The following is a 23,519-nucleotide window of genomic DNA, read 5'->3' as shown; positions in this document are numbered from 1 at the left end:
TAATCTTAAAGTACCCTTTTGATTTTTATAGGGCACAGGACTGGGATCCCTGGGTGGCACAGCGGTTTGGCTCCTGCCTTTGGCCCAGGGCGTGATCCTGGAGATCCGGGATCGAATCCCACATCAGGCTCCCGGTGCATGGAGCCTGCTTCTCCCTCTGCCTATGTCTCTGCCCCTCTCTCTCTCTCTGTGACTATCATAAATGAATTAAAAAAAAATATAGGGCACAGGACTATGTTTCACCAGTGTTTAAAAATGATAGATTCTAAAAAAAAGAAAAAAAAGATGCTAAGCATTACTTCAGAAATTAAAAGCGATATTTTAACATGTCTTCCCTTCCCTTATTTCATTTTCTGGATTAATCCTACTATTCCACTATATCAACAAATCCAAGAACTTTTTCTTATAAACCATGAAGACTATAGGTTAGATTTCTAGTGAGAGCATCGCTGGTAAGTTAATGTATCAATAAACACTAAAAGAAAAATAGCGAAGCAAAACATTTTGAGTTAGGCATTGAATCTAAAAGCATGATTCGGAGGTAGACAGATGTTATGATAGTATTTTTTGAGATTCTATTCTTGATGTGGTATAGACATTTTAATAAAAACTAAACAACTGTGGTGGTGGATAGGTCTTATTTTCTATGCTTAATATGGAAAAATTCTTCCTTTAGCGCTCGTATAAAGCCAGGAATTACCACCAGACTCTGGTATATCAAGATAAACAAAAATTTGACACCCTTGTTCACTCTGTCAAAAGCCAAATCATAAGACTTTGCTTTGGTAATATAAGCACAGTACTCTTTTTGTCTTATCTAGCATACCTGTGTTTATTTTTTTTTTGTACGCGCGTTTTCTTTTTACCATCTATTAATTATCCTAAGTGATATGCAACTTCCTATCCAAAATTTTATTCTTTTAAGTATTTTTTTTAGATTATGAAAGTAATCAGATAATTTCTGGTAGATTTAGGTCTATCCACTTTCCCACCGCCCGCCCCCCCATGGGAATATATACTTAATAAAGGGAGAGGAATCCTTGCTTTATATAATACGTTATAAATCCACTTCCCTTCTTAATGTGTTGTGAATGCCTTTTCATACCATTATATACTTGCCTACTGAATCACCTTAATGTTTAATGAATCACGTGGCTGTGTCATAATTTACCAGTTCCCCATTGTTAAATATTTACTTATATTGCCTCTGATTTTTCATAATTACAAACAATCCTTCAATGCACATCCCTTTAAAAGCTAATTTTAGCAGATTTTCAAATTGCTTTCAAAAAGCAATTGTATTAACTGGCTTTCTTGCTACTCTACTGTGTAAATTCAATCCTCACCAATCACAGGTATTATCATTTAAAACATATTTTCAAATTGTTCAGTGAGAAAAAGTATTCTATTACTTTTACTTGCATTACCTTTGGTTTCCAGTGAGTTTAAACAGTTTTTATATATTAATTAAGCATTTACATATCTTTCTGCCTTTTTTTGCATTTTTCCTTTTAGCATTTGTCTTTTTCTTGTGGATATATGAGAGAATGTTTTCCCCAGCCTGTAATTTGTTTCTAGTGAGTTTTTACCCGTTTTAATTTTTAAAAACTTGTTGCCAAATCTATATACCTTTTCCTGTGTTCTCTGCTTTTTGTCATCAGACATTTTTAAAAGTCCTCCCCCCCCCCAAATATTTGTTTTTACATGAAAGTATCTAATCTATTTGGAATTTGTTTTAGTGGATGTTTGGGATAGAAATCTAATTTTAAAAATGAATATTCAGTTTCTTCATCATTTATTACATTATTTAGCCTTTCTCCACTGAATTAAAATGCCATATTATATATAAAATTATTATGGGTACTCTCTGTTCACAGATAAATCACTCTATTTCTTTGTCATGCCACATATTATAATAGCTATATAATATGACCTAATATCCAGTAATGTAAACCCTCTGACATTTTTCTTATTCCTCAAATGTTTTTGACTAGTTTCTCATTTTTTTCATATGGAATTTAGAATCATTTATTGACTCAACAAATATTTGCTGGGTGGATCTTCTGTGGTAGGTATTATATATCACGTTGAGGTTGTTTTAGAAATTTTTTTTTTTTTAATTTATGATAGTCACAGAGAGAGAGAGAGAGTGAGAGAGGCAGAGACACAGGCAGAGGGAGAAGCAGGCTCCATGCACCGGGAGCCTGACGTGGGATTCGATCCCGGGTCTCCAGGATCACGCCCTGGGCCAAAGGTAGGCGCCAAACCGCTGCGCCACCCAGGGATCCCTGTTTTAGAAATTAAAGCGAAGGGTCCCTACTACTTTGGTGCTGAAAGTTCAGTTCCAAAGAATCTACTTGAAATTCTGATGAGGATTGTGTTAGTCTTACAAAATAACTTGGAGGGGAATGTAATCTTCACAATATCTGTTTTTTTTCTTTATTGGGAATTTTTCAAACCTTAAGACTTTTATTTAAAACTTTATGTGTTACTAACATTTGTAAAATGTATTTAAGGTACATATATTAATTACTTGTATTTATAATGTTTCATGTATTAAATTGTTATATTATCGAGATAATTAATTAATTGATTATTATGCTTGGCATATAGGAATCTATTTTCTTAGTATAGTTAGTTTTTTTTTTTTTAAATTTTTTATTCATTTATGATAGTCACAGAGAGAGAGCGAGAGAGAGAGGCAGAGAGAGAAGCAGGCTCCATGCACCGGGAGCCTGATGTGGGATTCGATCCCGGATCTCCAGGATCGCGCCCTGGGCCAAAGGCAGGCGCCAAACCGCTGCGCCACCCAGGGATCCCAGTATAGTTAGGTTTTAAACCTCTACCTATTAAACTCTTGATTCACTTAAATTTCTGGAAAAATGTTAAATTGTTCTAATAGCCAGTATTCCTATTGTTTGCATTTGCCTAACCCTAAAAGTAACACTTCTAGAATTTTATTAATTAGTTTATTGGTATTAATTAATTTGGTGCTGATTGTGGTCTTGAGGGAGAATTTCTTTCTCAGGTTAACGAAACATCTTTATATCCAAGTATATTTAGAACATGTATCAGAAACCGGTATTGAAGTTTCATCAGATTTCTTGATAGTTGTTATTGAGATAACAATATTGGTATTCCATTAATTTTAATTGAAACCTTAACTTCTCAATATTTCTCAAATAATGTCCTAGTATTCCTGGGAATAAAGACATAAAATATGTTCAAGACAAGTTGACATAATGATGGTGATGATTTTTCTGGCTACACACCATAGAAAGTCATGTAATCTTAGAAGTTCTTCAACTAATCATGTACTTGTATCAGAATAATCAACTATACTTTGGGTTTAGAAGTGTAATTTTTAAGGCAATTGTGTAATTGCAAACCTAAACCAAGTTTCTTGTTTTCACCTGAACTTGCAATTTCGTAGTCTGAATATCAGACAGACTTCTCTTTCTCTAGAAGCTTCTGGCCCGTCCTAGTTATGCAGGTAGGACAGAAATGGTGAAAGGATTTACATTCAGCCACAGCTGATGTTGAGTTTTGCTGTGGAGGGTCCTATGAAAGATACGTCTCCCAGGAGGTCTTTTCAGCCTACTTAAGTTTTCTCTGGGAGGCTGATCTAAACTGGGACTCAAGATTATTCCCACCAGGAATGTGGTTCTCTAACCTGACTCTCTACCCAGATTGTCTTCTGAACCCACACTGTTCTGATCTGTATCTCCTTGAGTAGAAAATGCCAGTAGTCGTGGCAGGATGTGGGCCAGGACAATTGCCAAAGGAATCCCCAGTCTCTGTCAGGAGACTCCTCAGACTCAGATCATATAAACAGAGATGTTAGCACTGGAGGGGACCTTCAAGATCAGCTTGCCCCCACTTGGATTATCAATGAAGAACACATCAGAGAAAGGAAGAGACTAAGGTGACACAGATAGCATAGGTAATGTGGATAGGACCTTGGGTTTCATGACTTCTGAATTTCACTGTCACGCTAGCTTAAAAATAGATATCAGGCTTCTTATATTATCTAAATGAAACATTAGGTAAATTGCATCTTTATTTGTTCATAAAACATAATAAACATGTAATAATCAAGTAATGAAATGTAATCAAATTTTCAAATAAATTTATGTTACTCCTTGTGACATTCGAGTGTCAGTCTGCTTACATTATTTTATATGATGGCAAATTGGGAAATTTCTTGTATTTCAGAATAGTGCAAGCCATGGGTATACAAAACTTTCACATATTAAGAAGAGAGGACTTTGTTTTTCCCAGTCATTTTCAGGGATGATTTCTGTAAAGGACTCTACTTCATAGACTAAGCTGGTTACCATTGTTTTCCCTTCTAAAAAAAAAAAAAAAAAATCAGGTGCTATCTGTAAGTGGTTCCATTGTAAATATTAGAGAACACGCTGCTTCAAACAGATTAGGGAAAAACAGGGGTGGGGGGGCTGGGGGGGGGTTGGAGTGGTGATTTTGTCCTTGAATGTTGACGGTTCCATATTGTGGTGAGGTTTATGTCAGTTTGCTGTTTGCAGATGATGATGCTATTATTGGAATTTTTCTCTACCAAAAAGAAATTGCATTTTTTTTTGTATGAACATGTGCCCTCCCAGAGTACTACTACTGGTGTCTGTGGAATTGCCATTATTGTTCAAAGGATGAGCATGTCATCTGTCGATACAGGCAAGATGAGGACCAATTCAGCAATGAATATGTGTAAAATAGATCCCTGAATCAGACTAAGACACATTTTACTCATTTTGTTAAAAAATTGCAACTGAATAACTCCTTAGCAAGTAGGTCTGTTGTGATAGAGATGGCCGGTTATGGCAAAAATATACTGGCTAGACAGTGGTAGGGACTGTAGTTCAAATTACTCAGTAGGAAAAAAATTTCTACCTGTACATTTCCAATTCTAAAAATTCTGTGTATAGCTCAACTGCCAAAGTATTTTTCTTTTTTCCTCAGAATGCTCATTTTAACATTCCATGGGTAGATGTTGTTCCTTAGGAATACATACTGCGGTGTTGATCAGTGGTTCTGTATTCTCTGATGTATTATCAGGAGAATACCTATGTAGGCATATGGGCCTGGGAAAGGGTGAAAGATATTTGTGGAGATTATGATATAAGCATGGATTCCTGAGTAGCAATCAGAATCCTTACTTTCCCAGTTATTGTTGCCCTTTTTTTTTTTTTTTTAAAGATTTTACTTATTTATTCATGAGAGACACACAGAGAGAGAGAGAGAGAGAGAGGCAGAGACACAGGCAGAGGGAGAAGCAGGCTCCCTGCAGGAAGCCCGATGTAGGACTCGATCCCAGGACCCCGGGATCACACCCTGAGCCAAAGGCAGACACTCAGCCACTGAGCCACCCAGGCGTCCCCCCCAGTGATTGTCTTAAAATGAGTAAGGAATGATGTTTTATCTGGTATACGTGGTAAACACCAAGGATCCTTACTCTCCACTGGTTGATGACACAGTACTTCTAACAAGGGTAGTGCATACGAATCCAGTGTTCTTAACTTCAACTCCAGAAAGCGTTTTAGCCAAGTGCAAACCCAATATTTGAGGATAAGGAAATTAAAGTAAATGTGGTATTGGCATTTGTCTACAAAGAATAACATAATACAGAAAAACTCTAGAATGAAATATTGATCTAAAAGTTATTTTGAGGATGAAATATTACCAAACACACCATGAAAATTATATTTATAGTACAGATAAATTTATACCTATATTTTCAAATCTAAGATTTGTTTTGACAGTTCATTTTCCTAGTCTAAGGAGGTATTTTGAAATAAAGTTATCTATTTTAGACAAGTCTGGCATGGGTCTCTGAAACTTAAAAAGAAATAGCCAGGGCATCACTTGCACAGATTGTAGTAGTTTAAGAATGGAAACAACCCATCTGCCCCAATGTAAGGCAATTGGACAAATCTTGATTTATTCGAGGATACCCTATTGAGCAGCACTTAGAGTAAATGTGGTAGATATACAAGTATCAATGGAAATAAATGCTAAAAACCGTTAAATACAGAGTAGTTGCAAAAAGCATACTATGATACCATTTATATAAATATAAAACCTAAGAACTAATTCTTTTCTGTATATTCTAAAGATGGATACATGAGCCATAAAAGCATAAACCATACACAAAATGATATGCACCAACAAGCAATAATTTCTGCACTTATTTACTTTTTATTTTTAATTTTTTTCTTATTTAATTTTTTAAAAAATAAATGCTTTTTAGCAGATATGGCAACTATAAACATGGTATATCCAGGTAGGTAAGTGATTTTTCTTTTTAGTACTTTTCTGTTTGCTATAATTCAAAGTTTTTTAATTTTAATTTTTAATTTTTTAGTTATAATTCAAACATTTTGAGAATATGGCTATGTGAGATGAGAAAACTATAGCCCATCTTGTGATTAGTCTGGAAACTTTTTTTTTTTTTTAAAGATTTTATTTATTTATGATAGACATAGAGAGAGAGGCAGAGACACAGGCAGAGGGAGAAGCAGGCTCCATGCAGGGAGCCCGACGTGGGACTCGATCCCAGGATTCCAGGATCATGCCCTGGGCCAAAGGCAGGTGCTAAACCACACTGAGCCACCCAGGGATCCCCCAATAAGTTCTTTTTTTTTTTTTTTAAGATTTTATTTATTCATGAGAGACACAGAGAGAGAGAGAGAGAGAGAGAAAGAGAGAGAGAGAGAGAGAAAGAAAGAGAGAGAGAGAGAGAGAGAGAGAGGCAGAGACACAGGCAGAGGGAGAAGCAGGCTCCATGCAGGGAAGCTGATGTGGGACTTGATCCCGGGTCTCCAGGATCACACCTGGGCTGAAGGCGGCACTAAACCGCTGAGTCACCTGGGCTGTCCCAGTTTGGAAACTTTTTAAAAAAGGTTTGACTCTTTCCTTATATTCAGAGCCTTGGTCTACACAGTTAATTTGAAATGAAACATTGAATGTAAGGTATAGTATGAATAGCTAGTGGTCAATCAATAACGGCTCTGTATAGGCTAGGATTCCTAATGGGGATGATTGTTGGTAGAGAAAAGCATTTTTATTTATTGGGAATAAGAAAGCTTGTTGTATTGGGCACTTGAGGTTTAGAAAAGAGGTTGTAGAAAATGGGCGAATCAAAGCAAATTAAGGGTCGGGGAGAGTAAACTGAACAATGCTGGCTTACCAGTCTGGCTGGAAAATATATCTTTGAAATGGAATCAGTTAGCATTGCATCACGTCCCTGCAGGGTTTAGCCTCAGATCCCCATTTCACTGGGCCATCCTAGAACAAGGTGGGGAGATTATGTGTCTTTCCCTTTTGAAAGCAATTTAGTAAGATGGCCGAGACACCATTTGAATTCAAATCTATTCCCATATATTCAGGAGTGGTGGTAATGAATTTGATGGACAGTTTGATTTAGTAGTTAATTGAAGATCCTGATTAGATGCATTTGGAAACACAACTTTCGTCCTCCTGTGTTAACTCACAGGTCTTTGAAGAGTTGATAAACCACTGGAAACGGGCCTGAGGTTGGAATTGGTTATTTTGATTTAGTAGTTAATTGAAGATCCTGATTAGATGCATTTGGAAACACAACTTTCGTCCTCCTGTGTTAACTCACAGGTCTTTGAAGAGTTGATAAACCACTGGAAACGGGCCTGAGGTTGGAATTGGTTATTTTGATTTAGTAGTTAATTGAAGATCCTGATTAGATGCATTTGGAAACACAACTTTCGTCCTCCTGTGTTAACTCACAGGTCTTTGAAGAGTTGATAAACCACTGGAAACGGGCGTGAGGTTGGAATTGGTTATAATGCTCCTTCCCTGAAGTCCATACCTATTCCAGACCAGGAAGGACATGACACTGGACGTGGAAGTGGCTAAATTTAAATGCCACCGGTGCCTGCATGCAGCTCCCCTTTTTGTGGTTGCCTTGAGAAGCTATTTTATTATAGAAATGCCACTACTCAGAATGCTTCTAGTTCTTTATCAGGTCACTTGGTGTCTTCTGCCTTAGTTTCTTCTTCTGCAAAGTGAAAATAATAATGCCTACTCTGACTCCTAAAGTTGTCATGAAAATCAAATGAAAGTATTTCATAAACTGTTCAGTGCTATGTCAATGTTACCAATGAACACACTGTTCCAGAAACCATACCTTTACTTTATGGTCACTCTTCCCTTTTCAGAGATACCTTCCTTATATATAAACTTGTCTCCAAATGACTTTTGCTATAACCCAAATCAAATCTTATTTCAAAGTATAAAAATATTGATAATAATGTCAATATGGCATGGCTCTCAATGTAAGCCCATCTTAAATCCTTCTCTAAAGATGGAAATTTTTGTGTGGAAATTGTGGGGCCATTTTATGACAAGGAAATGAAATCTAATTTCTTTGTTTTTCCTCTTTTTAGGAAGTCACCAAAGCGGTCCAGCCTCTCTTACTTGGAAGAATCATAGCTTCCTATGATCCAGATAACAAGCAGGAACGCTCCATTGCAATCTACCTAGCCATTGGCTTATGCCTTCTCTTTATCATGAGGCCGCTGCTCCTGCACCCAGCCATTTTTGGCCTTCATCACATTGGAATGCAGATCAGAATAGCTATGTTTAGTTTGATTTATAAGAAGGTAATGCTTTCTTGCAGCATGTTTTAAATGTCATGTTGATACACATAAGGGGTAAATGCTGAAATCAATTTTATATGCCTGCGAAGTAAATGGCAACAATAATTAATGTTTCTAATTTTCCTTGGTAATCAATACAGTTCATGTCAGCTAATAATTATTGAACATCTTCTATAAACTGCCTGTATTATGGATTTTTAAAAAAACTAGTCATGTCATAATTTTTTAGAATCTATGGCTTCCATTAAAACAATGCTTATTATCTACATAAAAGTCATTGGCATAATATCGTCCTGTGGTAAAATGCCAGGTTATCTTTAGGTCTCAATAACAAGAGTATAGTATGTAATTGTTAGTGCTAATCCGAGCATTAACAGTTTCTGCTTTAATTAGTTAAGACACAGTGGTGGCATCTGCTCATTCACTGCTTTGAGTTAGATTTTTGTCATTCTGTGAGTCCTGTAAATTAAGAATTTTTGCAACAGCACATGCACGGGAGCCATCAGAACCTCCTCTGCTTTTCTGTGTGCGTTGTCCAGACAAGAGCCCAAGTTTCTGAAGCATGATTTAGGTGAATGCAGATTAAGACTTACCTACCTTAGAAACACAATGTAAGGTCATTTCCATGCATGGCTTTCTAGACAACGTGTGACTGCTTGGATCTACCATCTCATTTTAGAAAGCTCTTTTTGGCTGAATCATTGGGATATTGCTTTACCTTTCTTCTCTTTTTCTTCCCCCAATGTAAAAACTTTATATACTTGGCTTACAAGGGACATGGATCTGAAATCACCTCAAGCAAATAACCCATAACACTCCATAACATAGAGGCAAGGTCAGTTGTGTTGTAAAACCTTGATAGTCATACTTTATTGTTCAAAACAGCCTTTTATGGAGGCATAAGAAAAAAAATGGAGTCCACAGTTTAGTCGGATCACCTCAGTTACAATCTCATCAGTTCACAAGTACCAGGAAAAGATGGGCAATAAATCAACAGAATTTTATTTTGATCCAGAAATTTTATGTAAGTGAACAAATTATTAGATATCACTTAGGAGATAGAGTGGCACAGCATGCACACCAAAGGAAGTTCAATTCAATTTAAAAAATATTTATGAAAAGTGCATATTATCATAATGATGGATAATAGCTAAGGACGTCCATGACAAGCTTCTAGGTGAACTGGATATATTATTTCATTTGATCTTCTCCAAAACTCTCTATGGTAAGAACTATTATCCCTGTTTTATGCCTAAAATGTTTTAAGAAACTAAGACCTAAAAAGTATGGAGAACTGTGCAAAAACTTCGAAATTTCTGAAATGGGTAAATCATAGTCCTTGACATGGGGGATTATCTAGATATCAGAGCGGGGAAGTACTGGGGTGATAGAGCAAGGCAAATTGTGTTATACAGGAGGAGAGAGGTATGAAGTACTCTGGGCTCAAGGGAAGGGGGGATCAAAGAAGGAGAGGGTTAGTTTGTAAATAAGTCCCTATATAACATTTAGCACAAATACAGCAATCTATGTACTTACAGATCCAGAACACATTCAGGAAAAGTTAGAGGCTATTGTATCTCTCCTTCCTCCTCTCATTTTTGAATAGTTGTGTTATTACCCAGTTGGTTTACCCCTCTAGGCACACTTATTGGCCTGCGTTGGCATCATCACCAGAGAATGCAATTGTATCTTCACTGTGGCTGTGGTTTGGTCCCTAAAGTGAGCCTAAAGTTAACTGGTCCCATATCTGACCAGGTCCATCCACATGGCAGGCAGCCACGAACTCTTTCCTACAATATCCCAATGTTTGTACTACAGTGCTGTTCTGCATTGTTCTAAGATCTGTGACTATTATGCATTCACATTATATTGTATTTATTTTCTAAAAGATTTTATTCATTCATTCATGAAGACAGAGAGAGAGAGAGAGAGAGGCAGACACAGGCAGAGGGAGAAGCAGGCTCCCTGCGGGGAGCCCGATGTGGGGACTCAATCCAAGGACCCCAGGCAAAGGCAGATGCTCATCCCCTGAACCACCCAGGCACCCCCAAATTATATTTTAGATGATAAATCTAAATACATTTATAAATGTCAAATCATTATGTTGTACACCTGAAATTAAGACAGGATTGTATGTCAATTATATGTCGATTAAACTTTAAAAATGAAAGAAAATAATGAATACAAATTAAATTTATCCTTTGAATTCCTAGAAGATAGAGGTAATTAAAATGAACAAATATTCACTGAGTGCTCCCTGTGTGCATAGCTTCCTGTGAAGGCCTCTGGAGAGGACTCAAATCCCGAGACGGACAGTTTCTTACTGAGTCATGTATTAACCAGCTCGATAGAATTTTCCCTGTCCTTCTGTTCTAATAGTGATTTGAAATGAAGTGCTTTGATTCCTTCTTCATCTGTGCTAATCTAACTGCTGTTCATTATTCTCCACCCATCTTAAATTCTATCTCCTCAATAAAGTGCAGATTTTTATAACCAGATGTGTGAACCTTCTCTTACCTACCCTATTATGTTCTGCACCCTTTAGCTCATTTACCATACCATATGTGGTTGTGTATGCTCCACCCTGAGGCAAGAATTATGTATTAGTGGGGACGCCTGGGTGGCTCAGCAGTGGAGCGTCTGCCTTCAGCTCAGGGCGTGAACCCAGGGTCCTGGGATCCAGTCCCACATCGGGCTCCCCTCAGGGAGCCTGCTTTTCCCTCTGCCTGTGTCTCTGCCTCTTTCTGTGTCTCTCATGAATAAATAAATAAAATCTTTAAAAAAAGAACAATGCATTAGTAAATCCTAATAATAATCCCTGAGCCTTGACTCCAGTGATTTGCATCACTTAAGTGCTCAATATAGATACATTCAGTTGAAACAATGCTGGATGGGTACTCTCCAATCAAAGGCATCTAATGGCTAATCAATTCTTACTGAATTTTACAGCCTAAGTAAAACTGTGATCTTTCATAATTGTGTTTGATTTATCTACTTAACAATTATATTTGTGTATAGGGGTATATTTTTCTTTGTACTATTTAAGGATTTTGTATCGTTAATACAGTCTTTCACAAAAATCCTTAATGATTCATAATATACTTTTGTCGACTTCAACTGTAACTTCATTCAATAGAATTATTATAGAACTCTGTTATAGGTCAGTAGGGTTACTCTAAGGTTATGGTTTTTAAGTTTTTTATTTTAAAAGATTTTATTTATTTGTGAGGGAGAGAGAGTGTGTGAACACAAGCAGGGGGAAGAGGCAGAGAGAGAGGCTGAAGCACACTTCCCGCTGACCAGGGAGTCAGGGCTTGATTTCCTGACTCCTGGATTATGACCTGAGCTGAAGGCAGGCCCTTAACCCACTGGGCCACCCAAGTGTTCCAAAGTTATAGGTTTTAATCTCAAACTTTGCTTCCTATAAAAACAAAACAAAACAAAAAACCCTACCAAAACCTCTATACTATATAAATGGGCTGTATCATTCCTGTTTTGGAGTAGAAAACATGTCATTGCTGTCTAGATGCTGAAAAACGAAATAATCACAGGCATGCTAGTATAGTATTTTTTGTGAAGAGAAGTATTTATAAATCTGAGAAAATACCAAGGTAGATGAACATAAAGTAATAATTTTCATTACCTAAAAAAAAAAAAAATAAATAAAATAATTTTCATTACCTTTACTTAAAAATACCTAATTCTTTAGCTGTGGTACTATGTTACTTATTCCTATATTTGTCTTCTCTTTGTCCACATCACCTAACTTCCCATTTTCCTTTTAGACTTTAAAGCTGTCAAGCCGTGTTCTGGATAAAATAAGTATTGGACAACTTGTTAGTCTCCTTTCCAACAACCTGAACAAATTCGATGAAGTATGTACCTACTGATTTAATGTTTTATGCATTATTATTATAACTCCTACAACCCCAAGGGTTTTCCTGGGTCAGTTAACAGTATATATAATAATATATGTATATTATAATATATATCCCTACCTTCCCTATTTCTACAAGCTATGGTTGTATAGCAGAGTGTCATTCTGGGGTCTCATGGAACCACCCAATGCAAAGGCATCTCGGCTTGCTGAATATTTCATGAAGTTTTTTGAAATTTAATTTTTATCAGATCCCTTTTAATACTTTACTGTGTCCTTTTAATACTTTATTCTTTTTTTTTTTTTTAAAGATTTTATTTATTTGACACAGAGAGAAAGAGAGAGAGAGATAGGGAGCACAAGCAGGGGGAGCTACAGAGGGAGAGGGACATGCAGACTCCCTGCTAGGCCGGAAGCCCAACATGGGACTTGATCCCAGGACCTTGGGATGGTGACCTGAGCCAAAGGTAGACACTTAACTGACTAAGCCACCCAGGTGCCCTTCCTTTTAGTACTTTAAATCAGTTATTTACTTTGGCTGAATATGATATGCTGAGCACTTCATGTTCAGTGCTGTCTTATGACACAAATAAATACAAGGTCTTTGAGGTCAGACAGTGTGTTTTATTTATTTTAGCATTCTTAGTATTTAACACAGTGTTAAACCCACAGCAGGTGCTCAACAAATTACTATTGAATTAAGCATGTATTTATTCTTAATATTTTGTCAGGAGATAGAGTTGTTATACTGAGCCTTTGGAGACTCTTTTGCTCTTTCATGTTTACACCATGGCTCTTGCTTTATCCAGATAGAAGTAAGTTATTTAAAATAAACCCCTGACATGATACTTATGCTATTTAATCTTAATTCCACTGAATAAAAATACTTAAAAGTGCAATGACTTGAAATTTGTTCCTTGGGAAAACCTAGTCTATTTGCAGAATGTTTAAGCACATTGCTATGTGCTGCACATAGCAAACACCCTGATTTTAGCATGCTGGGAACCATGATGTGTTTGATTTTATGACCTTGCTGTGCTCACTTTTTCTCATTCAGGCTCATTTGTTTGTCACTGGTTTTCACTGTTATTTTATTTTCCAGGGACTTGCACTGGCGCATTTCGTGTGGATTGCTCCTCTACAAGTGACGCTCCTGATGGGGCTGCTCTGGGATTTGTTACAAGCCTCTGCCTTCTGTGGTCTTGCTTTCCTCATAGTCCTCGCCCTTGTCCAAGCTGGTTTGGGAAGAATGATAATGAAGTACAGGTAGCACTCTTGTTACAGAGCTTGATAGCTTGGAAGGGTCTTAAATCAGATTTCCAAAGAGTCAACTCTAGTAGAATCAGGCCTGCTCTATTTACTGAACCGGGATCTACGTACTGGGTGTCACTGAAAAAGGAATTGTTTTTAAGGTGTGAATAATACTCCCTATATCAACAGGACATTTTTTGGCTTATCAGTCTATAGAATTTCTTTTTAAATAGGTGAAGATTGAGTTCAGTTTTATAGATCATAAGGTTCAGGTAGAATGGATAAAGCATATACGTACATTGGAGGGAATGCATATATTTTAGGTAGAGTCTTCTAGGTTTTTCATACTCTGGTTCATAGATCATCATACCGGGGCCTTAGTTATTTTTTTATTGCAGAATGAATCAGTGATACCAGTCCCAGCTTGTGATAGAGGCCTTCTAGAATTTGTCAGCTAGAAGATGATAAAACATATACAAAATTTGGAGTGTCTTTGTTAGCACTTGGCTTGAATCCCAGATTGTACTCTTACTAGTTATGTGACCTGACTCAGGCTACTTTGCCTCACAGAGTCTCTGATTTTTCATCTTTAAAGTGGAGATAACCATTTCTCTTGGACTTCACCACCGTGAAGTGTCCTACACTGGACAGTCTATGGAATGTGTCTAGTAGTAAATAGCACATAGAGGGCATTTACTAAAAGATAGGTATTATTTTTGTTGTCATCTGTCAGATAATAACATAAATGTCCATCTGTTTAATAAGAAGTGTGGCTTTTTCTTTTTTTTTAAAGCTTTTATAGTTCTTGCTGACAGTTTAACTTGGTTTTACTAAGTATTTGATTGATTGATTGATTTACAGAGATCAGAGAGCTGGAAAGATCAATGAAAGACTCGTGATCACCTCAGAAGTGATTGAAAATATCCAATCTGTTAAGGCATACTGCTGGGAGGAAGCAATGGAAAAAATAATTGAAAACATAAGACAGTAAGTCTTTCTGATAATTTCAATATAATTAGCCTGTTAATGTTTAATATTTTATTTTTTAAGATTTTATTTATTTATTCATGAGAGACACAGAGAGAGAGGTTAGAGACACAGGCAGAGGGAGAAGCAGGCCCCATGCAGGGAGCCCGACGTGGGACTCGATCCCAGGACCCCAGGGTCACGATCTGAGCCGAAGGCAGGCACTCAACCTCTGAGCTATCCGGGTGTCCCTGTTTAATATTTTAAAAATAAGTATGTCACAACAGACTTACTCCCAGTTCATATTTGAAGTTTCTGACAATCAATTGTTTTAAGTTATATCAATATTCATGCATCAATATCAAGTGACATAAAGTCCTTTTCATGGGCTGTAGTTGTATATAGTTGGTTCAATATGTTATTTTTAATTCCAAGGATATTTATGCCTCATAAAAGAATTTCCTGTCTGAGTTTATAGCTGCTTATTATGCTTTATTTGACAAAAATAATGATCACAATGCTGGAAGCTGATTGAAACCTTAAATGAAACTACCAGAGTCATAATTCTGAACCAATGAAGTGATTTTTTGTTATTCCACTTCACTTATGTTATGGCTCATAAAAAAAAGAAAGAAATTCTTCTCTTTGGCTTAGATATCATTGTTTTTCCTTAACTTAATAATAATGCAGGGTAATATCCATAAATTGTGTTTCTAGAAACCCTGCATTTAAGAGGTCAGCTCAAGCAACAAAAGCCATCACCTGAGATAGAATCAGTGCTTGGCACCTGTCTCTAGCCTGTTTCAGGTCAGATAACCTCTCTTTCGCTGATTGGTAAAGATTATATCCAGCCAAAAAGTACAGCCCAGACTGAGGTATGGTAACTGTGACATATTTGGGGCACAATATAAATTAGGGTATTTCTGCAGCCACGAGACCATTTTTCTTTAGTCAAGGTCCATGTTTTACAAACTGCAATCAAAAAGGGTTCTAGAAAAAAAAAAAAAAGCGTTCTAGGAGACTCAGTAATAGACATACTACTGTTGAAGACCAGATCATTTCAGCTCCTATGGCACACAAGAGTTTCACAGGGAAAAATATACTAAAGAGCAGAGTACCCTTTTAGATAGTGTGAATATGGCTATGAGGAATTGGGGTTGCTGATTCTGGTAGAGGGTGGTAATTGAGCTGCAGGTGTGTGATTGGAACAACAAAAGAAATGCTGAAATATCAAGTCCTTTTGCCATGTAAATAGAAAGAGTGAAAGAGTAAATATTTCCCAAACATTATTGGTCACCTGTTTTTATTATGCTTTTCAAAGCAAATCCAGGAAAGGAATTGTATTTTCTTTCCAGAAACATCCTTAAAGATCTTGGGGAATTGTTTAGTTGGTTGAAGTTGTTTTTCTTATTAACAAGTGAGTTCTCCATCATACTTGTCCCCTTGGTCACTTCTATGCCTATGAGCACAGGCATCCCAAGAATGGGATGAAATGTTCATCAGAGCATCTGCTTGTCTCGGGCGTCAAGATAAACTCCTGTTCAGGACACTCTAGGTGCTGACTTTTCCTGACTTTGATTTTTATTTTTCCTCTTCCTCAAAAGATGAAATTCACCCTTTGTATTTTGTATTTCTGTCTGACCAATTCTAATAGCCAACGGTTGGTTGTAACTTGTATAATCTGGTTCCTTAACCTGGCATGAAATTGTTACCTGAAAAGGCTTGGAAGTGCTGACATAAATATGGGAAAGCAAGAATTGCTTCTGATACTCAAAAGAGCAAATATAATGTCTTGGAAGAGATTGGCAGGATGCGCTTCGAGGGGTGATTACCTCAGCCTGGGCCCAGATGGTCCTGGGCAGAGACTGTGTGAAACTCCTTGCCAATATATTTCTTTATTGCTCTCCTGTAATAAAGTCACTTTCAAGTTTTTTTTTTATAAGAAACTAATAAAATATTTTTATGACTCATAAAGTACAAGTGATTTTATTATGGAGAGTACTGCTTTCTGCGTGATCCTTATAAATGTTCGTGAGTCCATTATTTTTTTCTTGTCATACCACTTCTTCCATTTTCCTCAACTGTTTCTAATACATTTCAACAATTATCACAAACCTGTGAACATTTTTGTAAACACTCTTTCTAGCATTTTATTAACATCAACCTAGCCAATGTTTCTCCTTTTGTTTTTTTCTGTTGAAGATTAAGGATTCTAAGTGCTAGGCCATCCGCTGAGCTCTCATTAACCTTGGCAGTGACTCTTCCAGGGAGATGGTATTGTTTCCATTCCGCACAGGCGGATTCTGTAGCAACCAAAGGGAAGAGCAGTTTACCAAAGATGGGTTGGCTGTAACTGGCAGAGCCAGGGGTCAAACCCCAGTGAGATTCTAAAATCACAATCTGCCTTCAGCTCCAAGTGATTGAAATAAGTAAGCATTAGACCACATTAGATTGTGAATCACAGCCTGGGATGGACACATTGAATTTTGTTTTCTGTATCAGAGTGCTCAAGATTATACTTTTTTTCAGACTAAAAAAAAAATAAAAGATTTTTTTTTTCCCCTGAATTCTACTACTTGAGAATGAAAACTTCTCTGAATTCTACAAATGTGTGAACTAGCACCCTAAATGCCAGGCACAGCTATTGCTGTTGCTCTCTCCCTCCAGAACCCTCTGCTCATCTGTTCATTGCTGCTTTTTTTCTTGCAAGAGCTGAATAGGAGGATCTCAATTGACTCTAAGTTTTCTAGTCCTGGAAGAGTGGGCTGGAGGTTGAAGGCAGCATTGTTCTCTTTCATTAGCAGCATCTGCATTCCCCGTTTTCTACCTGCTGGAGCATTGAAACTTCTTCTACATGTGTTAAAAAAAAAAAAAAAAAAAGTTCACATTTACAGTTCAGACCAGAAGATCAGAAATAAAAATGATTGTTGCAGGGGCACTTGGCTGGCTCAGTCTGTGGAGTGTGTGACTCTTGATGTTGAGATTGTGGGTTCGAGCCCCATTTTGGTTGTAGAGATTACTTAGAAATAAAATCTTTTAAAAAATGATTTTTTTTTTTTTGCAAAGAATTATATAAAGTGAGAGACAGAAAGGATATAGTAGCTGTTCTTTTGTAATTTTTCAAGAACTACCTGCAACAGAATCACTTGGGTTCTTGTTTAAAGCATGGATGCTGGAAGCCTACGGACTTATTCAGTATCTCTGAGGGGTGGGCCTGAGACTGCATTTTAATAAGTTTCTCAGGTGATTTTCTCCTATGCTAAGATTTGGGAAACTATTCTTTTGTGGCTTCTATGTTATTTTTAGTGTTCTTCAAAGCCGAGCTAGCATTTCTAAAATGTTAAGAATCCACTAGGGAATCACAAAAGTGTATTTTTCCTTCATAAATCTGGCAATGCTGTCCTCATTTCCACGCTTAATTACTTAAAACACCACCCAACAAACAAAGCATTTGAATCAAAGTCTCACTAATCTTCCAAGTTAATGATGAAGTGACTCAAGATATTAAAATACTCTCATAATAGCAATAGTAATTATAATTAAGATTATAAATTATAACTTAAAAATAATATTTACAGGTAAGATGTCCAAGACACTGGTATATTCATTACTGCCCCCCTTTCAGAGAGGGTAACTGAGGCCCAGAGAGATTACATGTCTTGCCCGAGGTCACACAGCTCACATAGGATGGAGCTAGGATCAGAACACAGGCAGAAAGCCTTGAGAGCTTCTGTTCAGGTTTTACATTCCAAGATGCCTGGTATTTGAAAAGTTGATAAGCATCCCAAATTTTATATATTTTTTTTTTATAGAACAGAGCTGAAACTGACCCGGAAGGCAGCCCATGTGAGATACTTCAATAGCTCAGCCTTCTTCTTCTCAGGGTTCTTTGTGGTGTCTTTATCTGTGCTTCCCTATGCACTGATCAAAACAATCATCCTTCGCAAAATATTCACAACCATCTCATTCTGCATCGTTTTGCGCATGGCAGTCACTCGGCAATTTCCCTGGGCTGTACAAACATGGTATGACTCTCTTGGAGCAATAAACAAAATACAGGTAATGTACCCAACAGGGCATCATATGCAATGATTTTAGAACAGTTTTGAACTTTTCTAGTGAGCAACCTCTCTGGAGATGAAGTGTTGGTCTTGGGCCCGTTTGATGCTCAGGATTTCCTCTCTTGGTGTCTACATGTGGTCTAACAAGCCCTTGTGATGAAAACCTAGTGAAATAAAAACGAAGGCCTGAGATTCTCTTAAGTCAAAGGAGTTGACGGAAATATTGTTTCTGTATTCTGGAGAATTTTATTTAAGAAATCAACTAATAGATTGGTTCTCATGAGCTTGGCAAATGTGCAAAAGATGGTAACAGATTCACCAGGAAGTTAGAAAACATTCCAGCGAAAACTAAATATGTTCACCTTAAATTTTTCAAAACTTTACAACATACTTTCCAGAAAGTAAGATAGATGAGAATGGCATTTTATGCCACATCCTAGCAAAGCTGATGTAGCTGTAGCTTAGAAGAGAGGTTCTAAAGTCCTTGGGTGATTATGCCCAGTGTTTATTTAGCTAATTGAATCACCATCATGAATTTATGTGTGGTTATAATTTTTATAATTCATATGTAGATCAAACTGTCTTGTACTTTTTTGATGTCCATTTAAATATTTAACCAGAAAATAAATCACTGTGATAGAAATAAACAATGAGGCTGAAGGGTGAGCCACTTTTAGGTGGTTCTGCCCTTATGTGGTCTTGGCCAGACTTTGCCAGTGGTGACCCACGGACCGAAGTTTGGCCTTGGACCTGTTTCACTTGACCTTTAAATTTTAAAACAAACAAATAAACAAACCATTTGCATTAGTTCTCAGCGTTTAAAAGTTGGGAGATGTTACATATACAATAAATCATGTCTTCAGCCTCTTTTGAAGAGTCGGAATATGTAGTAACTGGGTCCTCTTCTCCTGTGAGCTGCGGCAGCCCCCCCCCCCCCCCCAAAGAGGGCCTGGCCTCTCCAGTTCTGTGCACTTTCCTCAGCCACCCTCCTTAAGTTTATCATCTTGAAGATGTGTGAGTTTGAGATCTGTGAGGTAGACGAACTGGGGAATGTAACTCAGAACCATAGCAGCTCTGGGACTAATCCTATTTCTTCTGTTAACCCTTCTCAACTGAGAGAGAGAGAGAGAGAGAGAATGAACACACATACAGACTCAAAGAGAGAACGTCACAAAGACCGGGAGAGTCACCAAACAGGAACACAGACAGAGAAACTAAACTGGGAGAAAAAGAGAGAAACCAAAATAGAGATAGAGGGTGAGAGAAGAGTAGAGGAGGAAAAGCAAAAGCAAGGCAAGGAGCAGGCTGTCCTCAATACCTGCTGTGCTGAGGACTTCAGGATATAGGTACTTAATTCTTCCCAATGCTCCCACCTTTCCCTCTAGAGCTCTAATAATGTCGAGTAGAGCCCTCCTTTAGAGTCAGGGTTTGATGCTTTAAAATCAGTTATATCAGATCTTCAAACCTGTACGTACACCAGAGAAGTGATGCTATCGATGCCTCTAATAAGGAGGGTGCTCTAGACGTGAAGACAGAAGCCTTCTCTCTGTCCTAATGTTGAATTGAGGCAGGCACACTGGAGGGTAACCAGGGAGGCCTCGTAAGTTCATCACCCAGGTTAGCATGTGAGCGTGGAGGGAAGAATCAATTGTGTGTTAAAAATCTAACGTAGGAAGAGAGTTTTATAAAATAGCACATGTTTTAAGAGTGCATTTCAAATGTGATAAATCCTAGTGCTTGGCAAATTGACTTTACAAAACTGTGAACGATTATTTTATTAAGAAGGGATTTCTAATCTGTACATAAATATATTCATAAATATTCATAAAATCCAAATACTGTTAGAGTGTAAAATAGATGTAATAATGCCATGATGCTCTTCGAGTACAATTTTTTTCCCTTCTTTTATAAACAGGATTTCTTACAAAAGCAAGAGTATAAGACGTTGGAATATAACTTAACAACTACGGAAGTAATGATGGAGAATGTAACAGCCTTCTGGGAGGAGGTCAGAATTTTTTTTTTTTAATTGTTTGCTGTAAATACTATGGCATTTTCTCCTTGTTGAATCTGGTTTTCATCTTACTAGACAAGAAAGAATGATAATTGAACTGGTTGTACTGGAAGGGGAACCAACCACTGCACTTAATCTATACATTAAGAACTCAAGGCCCAGGAATGTTAAATACACAGAAGCCTCTTCATTTTCTTCCAAGTCATGTGATTTGCTTGACACAACAGATTAGGAAGGGATACAAATCTCATAGGTTTTGGTGCCTGATAGGGCAGGGTGTGACTTCTGACTCTGCCATTTATTCTCTGTGTTAATCTAGATCGAATTACTTGTGGAACTTTTGGTTCTCCATCTATAAAGCAAAATACTGATATTTACCTTGCAACCGGTGCCTGGCTTCATGCAAATTTGTTGTGAAGTATGAAGTGCTCAGCAGAGTACCAAGCGCAGACTAGTTCTTCAATAGATCCTCCTTTCTCTGACCTCAAGTCCCAGTCCAATGTGTTATCATACATGGGTCATCCTAAAGATATATGAGATATATGATATATCTAAAAGATATATGAGAGCTACATCAGTGTGTTATTTTCTATTTTTATTTATTTCCATTCACTCTTAAAGATTGTCATATCTCAAAGCCAGAAAAATATTAGCAATGATATTCAGCCTCTCAAGAAGCAATATTTGATTATTGGGAACACCTATTGAGTCCCTATTACCTTATCACTTATATCTGCTGGGTAAAGAGAAGAGTTATTTTGACATTTTTCAAAATACCTGAAACTGGTTCTTATTTATATAAGCAACTTGACAGCCAGAGCTTCACTTTACTTCATTTTTGAAGGTACCGGTTAGAGAATAATTCTTTTTTTTTTTTTTTTTTTTTTGAGAATAATTCTTTATCTGCCTAGCAACATTGTTTTTTGGGAAAGTGTCAGGTCAGAAAGGGATCAGATCGATTTTACTTCTTTGTTTTGAGGAGTTTCAAAGGCCCTTCTAGGCAAAAATAAGTTTAACATTTTCCTTCCTAATTTCCAAGGCCCTTCTAGGCAAAAATAAGTTTAACATTTTCCTTCCTAAGACAAAATTGTTTCCCTGCTCTGCTGCAAAAATCTTCTACAATCTCTTCACCCAACTCTTGCCTCCCATCTGGCTATATCCTCATCATCCAGTCTTTGACCGTCACCTGCCGAACTCTGGACTCTTCTTGATCACATTTGCTCGGGATAGTGGCGCTTCTTAAACCTTTGCTGTGATGTCTGAAATTTCAACATCCACGAGCAGTCCCTCCAGTACTGTCCTAAGAACCTGTACTCTACGGTGACTTCTTCAGAAGCTTCCTGTCCGAGCACATCCTGAGCTTTGGGAGCACGTATGCTTCCTCCACTTTGGAAATGTTACACTCTGAAATCTCTTTCCTGGCCCAGAATTTCCTAACCATCCAGCCCCATCTGTCTCTAAATCCCACCTTTACTGTAGTCCTTCAGGTTCAAGATTTCTGGTCTCTTCCCTTGGACTCTACCTGGTTCAACCTCTGCTTACCTCAAGACCAGTCGTTTCAGTTCTCCTACAACTCTCTCAATTCCTGTTTCCTTCTACTGAATTCTTTGCTGCAAAACATTACTTTGTGGCCTTTGGTGAAGTAGGTGCTATCTGGGGAAAATCACAAACTTAGGTCATTTGTAAGCTTTACGCTGCTCTTGTTTCAACCTCAGTGGGATCCGTAAACCTTCTTGGGAAATCTTTTCATTTGTCTTTAGTTAATGTTCTTTACCATTTCCCCAGGAGCTGTGCCAGATTTTTACCACTTTCCCCAAAGCCCCTCCTTCTCTAAGGATCTTCATGGCCTTGCCTCCTACAAAACATAAAGAAAAGAGAAGCCATTATCAGTTACGAATGCTTCCGGTTTCCCTGTTCACCCTTGGAATTATGCTTTACTCCTTCCTTTATGTCTCAGAGAAAGATGTATGTTTCCTCCTGCCCTTGACTGAGCTATTACTACCTTGCTTCATCATCTTGGAACAGGCGGCCAGCAGTCTTCTCTCTAGAAGCTTCAACATTTCCTTTCAACTGACTCCTTTTCACATGTGAATATTTTCAAGTTAAAAAAATTCTTCTCTTGCTTTTGCCCACCCAGCTTTGTCCTCCCAACCTAACCCTGTCCTCTCCTTTGTTGTCACACCTTTGTCATTTTCTCATCTCTCATGGGCTCCTGCCTGCTGTAGTCTGGAGTCTGCCTTTGCCAACACACCAAAACTCTTCCATTCTTCTTGAATCCATCACTTAGCCTTAAGGTAACCACTCTTTTCATATTATTTTATCCTCAGACCATGACTTCTACCTCTTTCCTGCCTGCTACTTCCATGGTGATGGATACCGGGTCCCCACTTAGGCCTTCTTCTATCATTTCATGCCCTCTGTGGGTGACCTCAAGCTCAGGGCCAGCTGACATCAATGTGCTGCTGAGTCTCAAATGCAAATTTCTGGCCCCCGTTTCTTTCCTGAACTTCTTACATGTATTTCAAAATATCTTCCATGGTCCTCAAGGACTTCACATTACTTCACATTCATCACTCATCAGGCTTCACAAACCCGTTCCTTCCAGTGAATTTGCTATTTCCTTTGTTGGCATCATCATCCACCCAGTTACCCAAGGGGCAAGTCCCTGGTGAATTATATAGGACTCTGCCCTCCATCCAAAC

General features: G+C 37.6%; 1 protein-coding gene and 1 long non-coding RNA gene across 4 annotated transcripts in view; one reads left to right on the top strand and one right to left on the bottom strand.

Annotated features, from left to right (window-relative positions):
* The window catches only part of CFTR (CF transmembrane conductance regulator), a 164,052-nt gene that overhangs the window by 37,748 nt on the left and 102,785 nt on the right, over positions 1-23,519 (top strand). Inside the window, exons 4-9 of the mRNA XM_072783316.1 lie at positions 8,436-8,651; positions 12,434-12,523; positions 13,628-13,791; positions 14,638-14,763; positions 18,555-18,801; positions 20,719-20,811. Of these exons, the coding sequence (XP_072639417.1) occupies positions 8,436-8,651; positions 12,434-12,523; positions 13,628-13,791; positions 14,638-14,763; positions 18,555-18,801; positions 20,719-20,811 (936 nt within the window). The remainder of the gene's footprint in view (positions 1-8,435; positions 8,652-12,433; positions 12,524-13,627; positions 13,792-14,637; positions 14,764-18,554; positions 18,802-20,718; positions 20,812-23,519) is intronic.
* Positions 14,800-22,465, bottom strand: LOC140608586 (uncharacterized). 3 transcript variants are annotated; one of them, XR_012010567.1, is made up of 3 exons: positions 22,360-22,465; positions 21,196-21,340; positions 14,800-14,993 (listed from the first exon to the last, which is right to left on the bottom strand). It is a non-coding gene; the product is annotated as an uncharacterized lncRNA (long non-coding RNA). The 3 variants fall into 3 exon arrangements; XR_012010569.1 differs by lacking the exon at positions 14,800-14,993 and adding an exon at positions 16,029-17,592; XR_012010568.1 differs by lacking the exon at positions 14,800-14,993 and adding an exon at positions 16,029-17,045.

Source organism: Canis lupus, chromosome 18 (genome assembly GCF_048164855.1).
Source record: "Canis lupus baileyi chromosome 18, mCanLup2.hap1, whole genome shotgun sequence".
NCBI classification, from domain to species: domain Eukaryota; kingdom Metazoa; phylum Chordata; class Mammalia; order Carnivora; family Canidae; genus Canis; species Canis lupus.
This window is presented reverse-complemented; position numbering and strand designations above follow the sequence as displayed.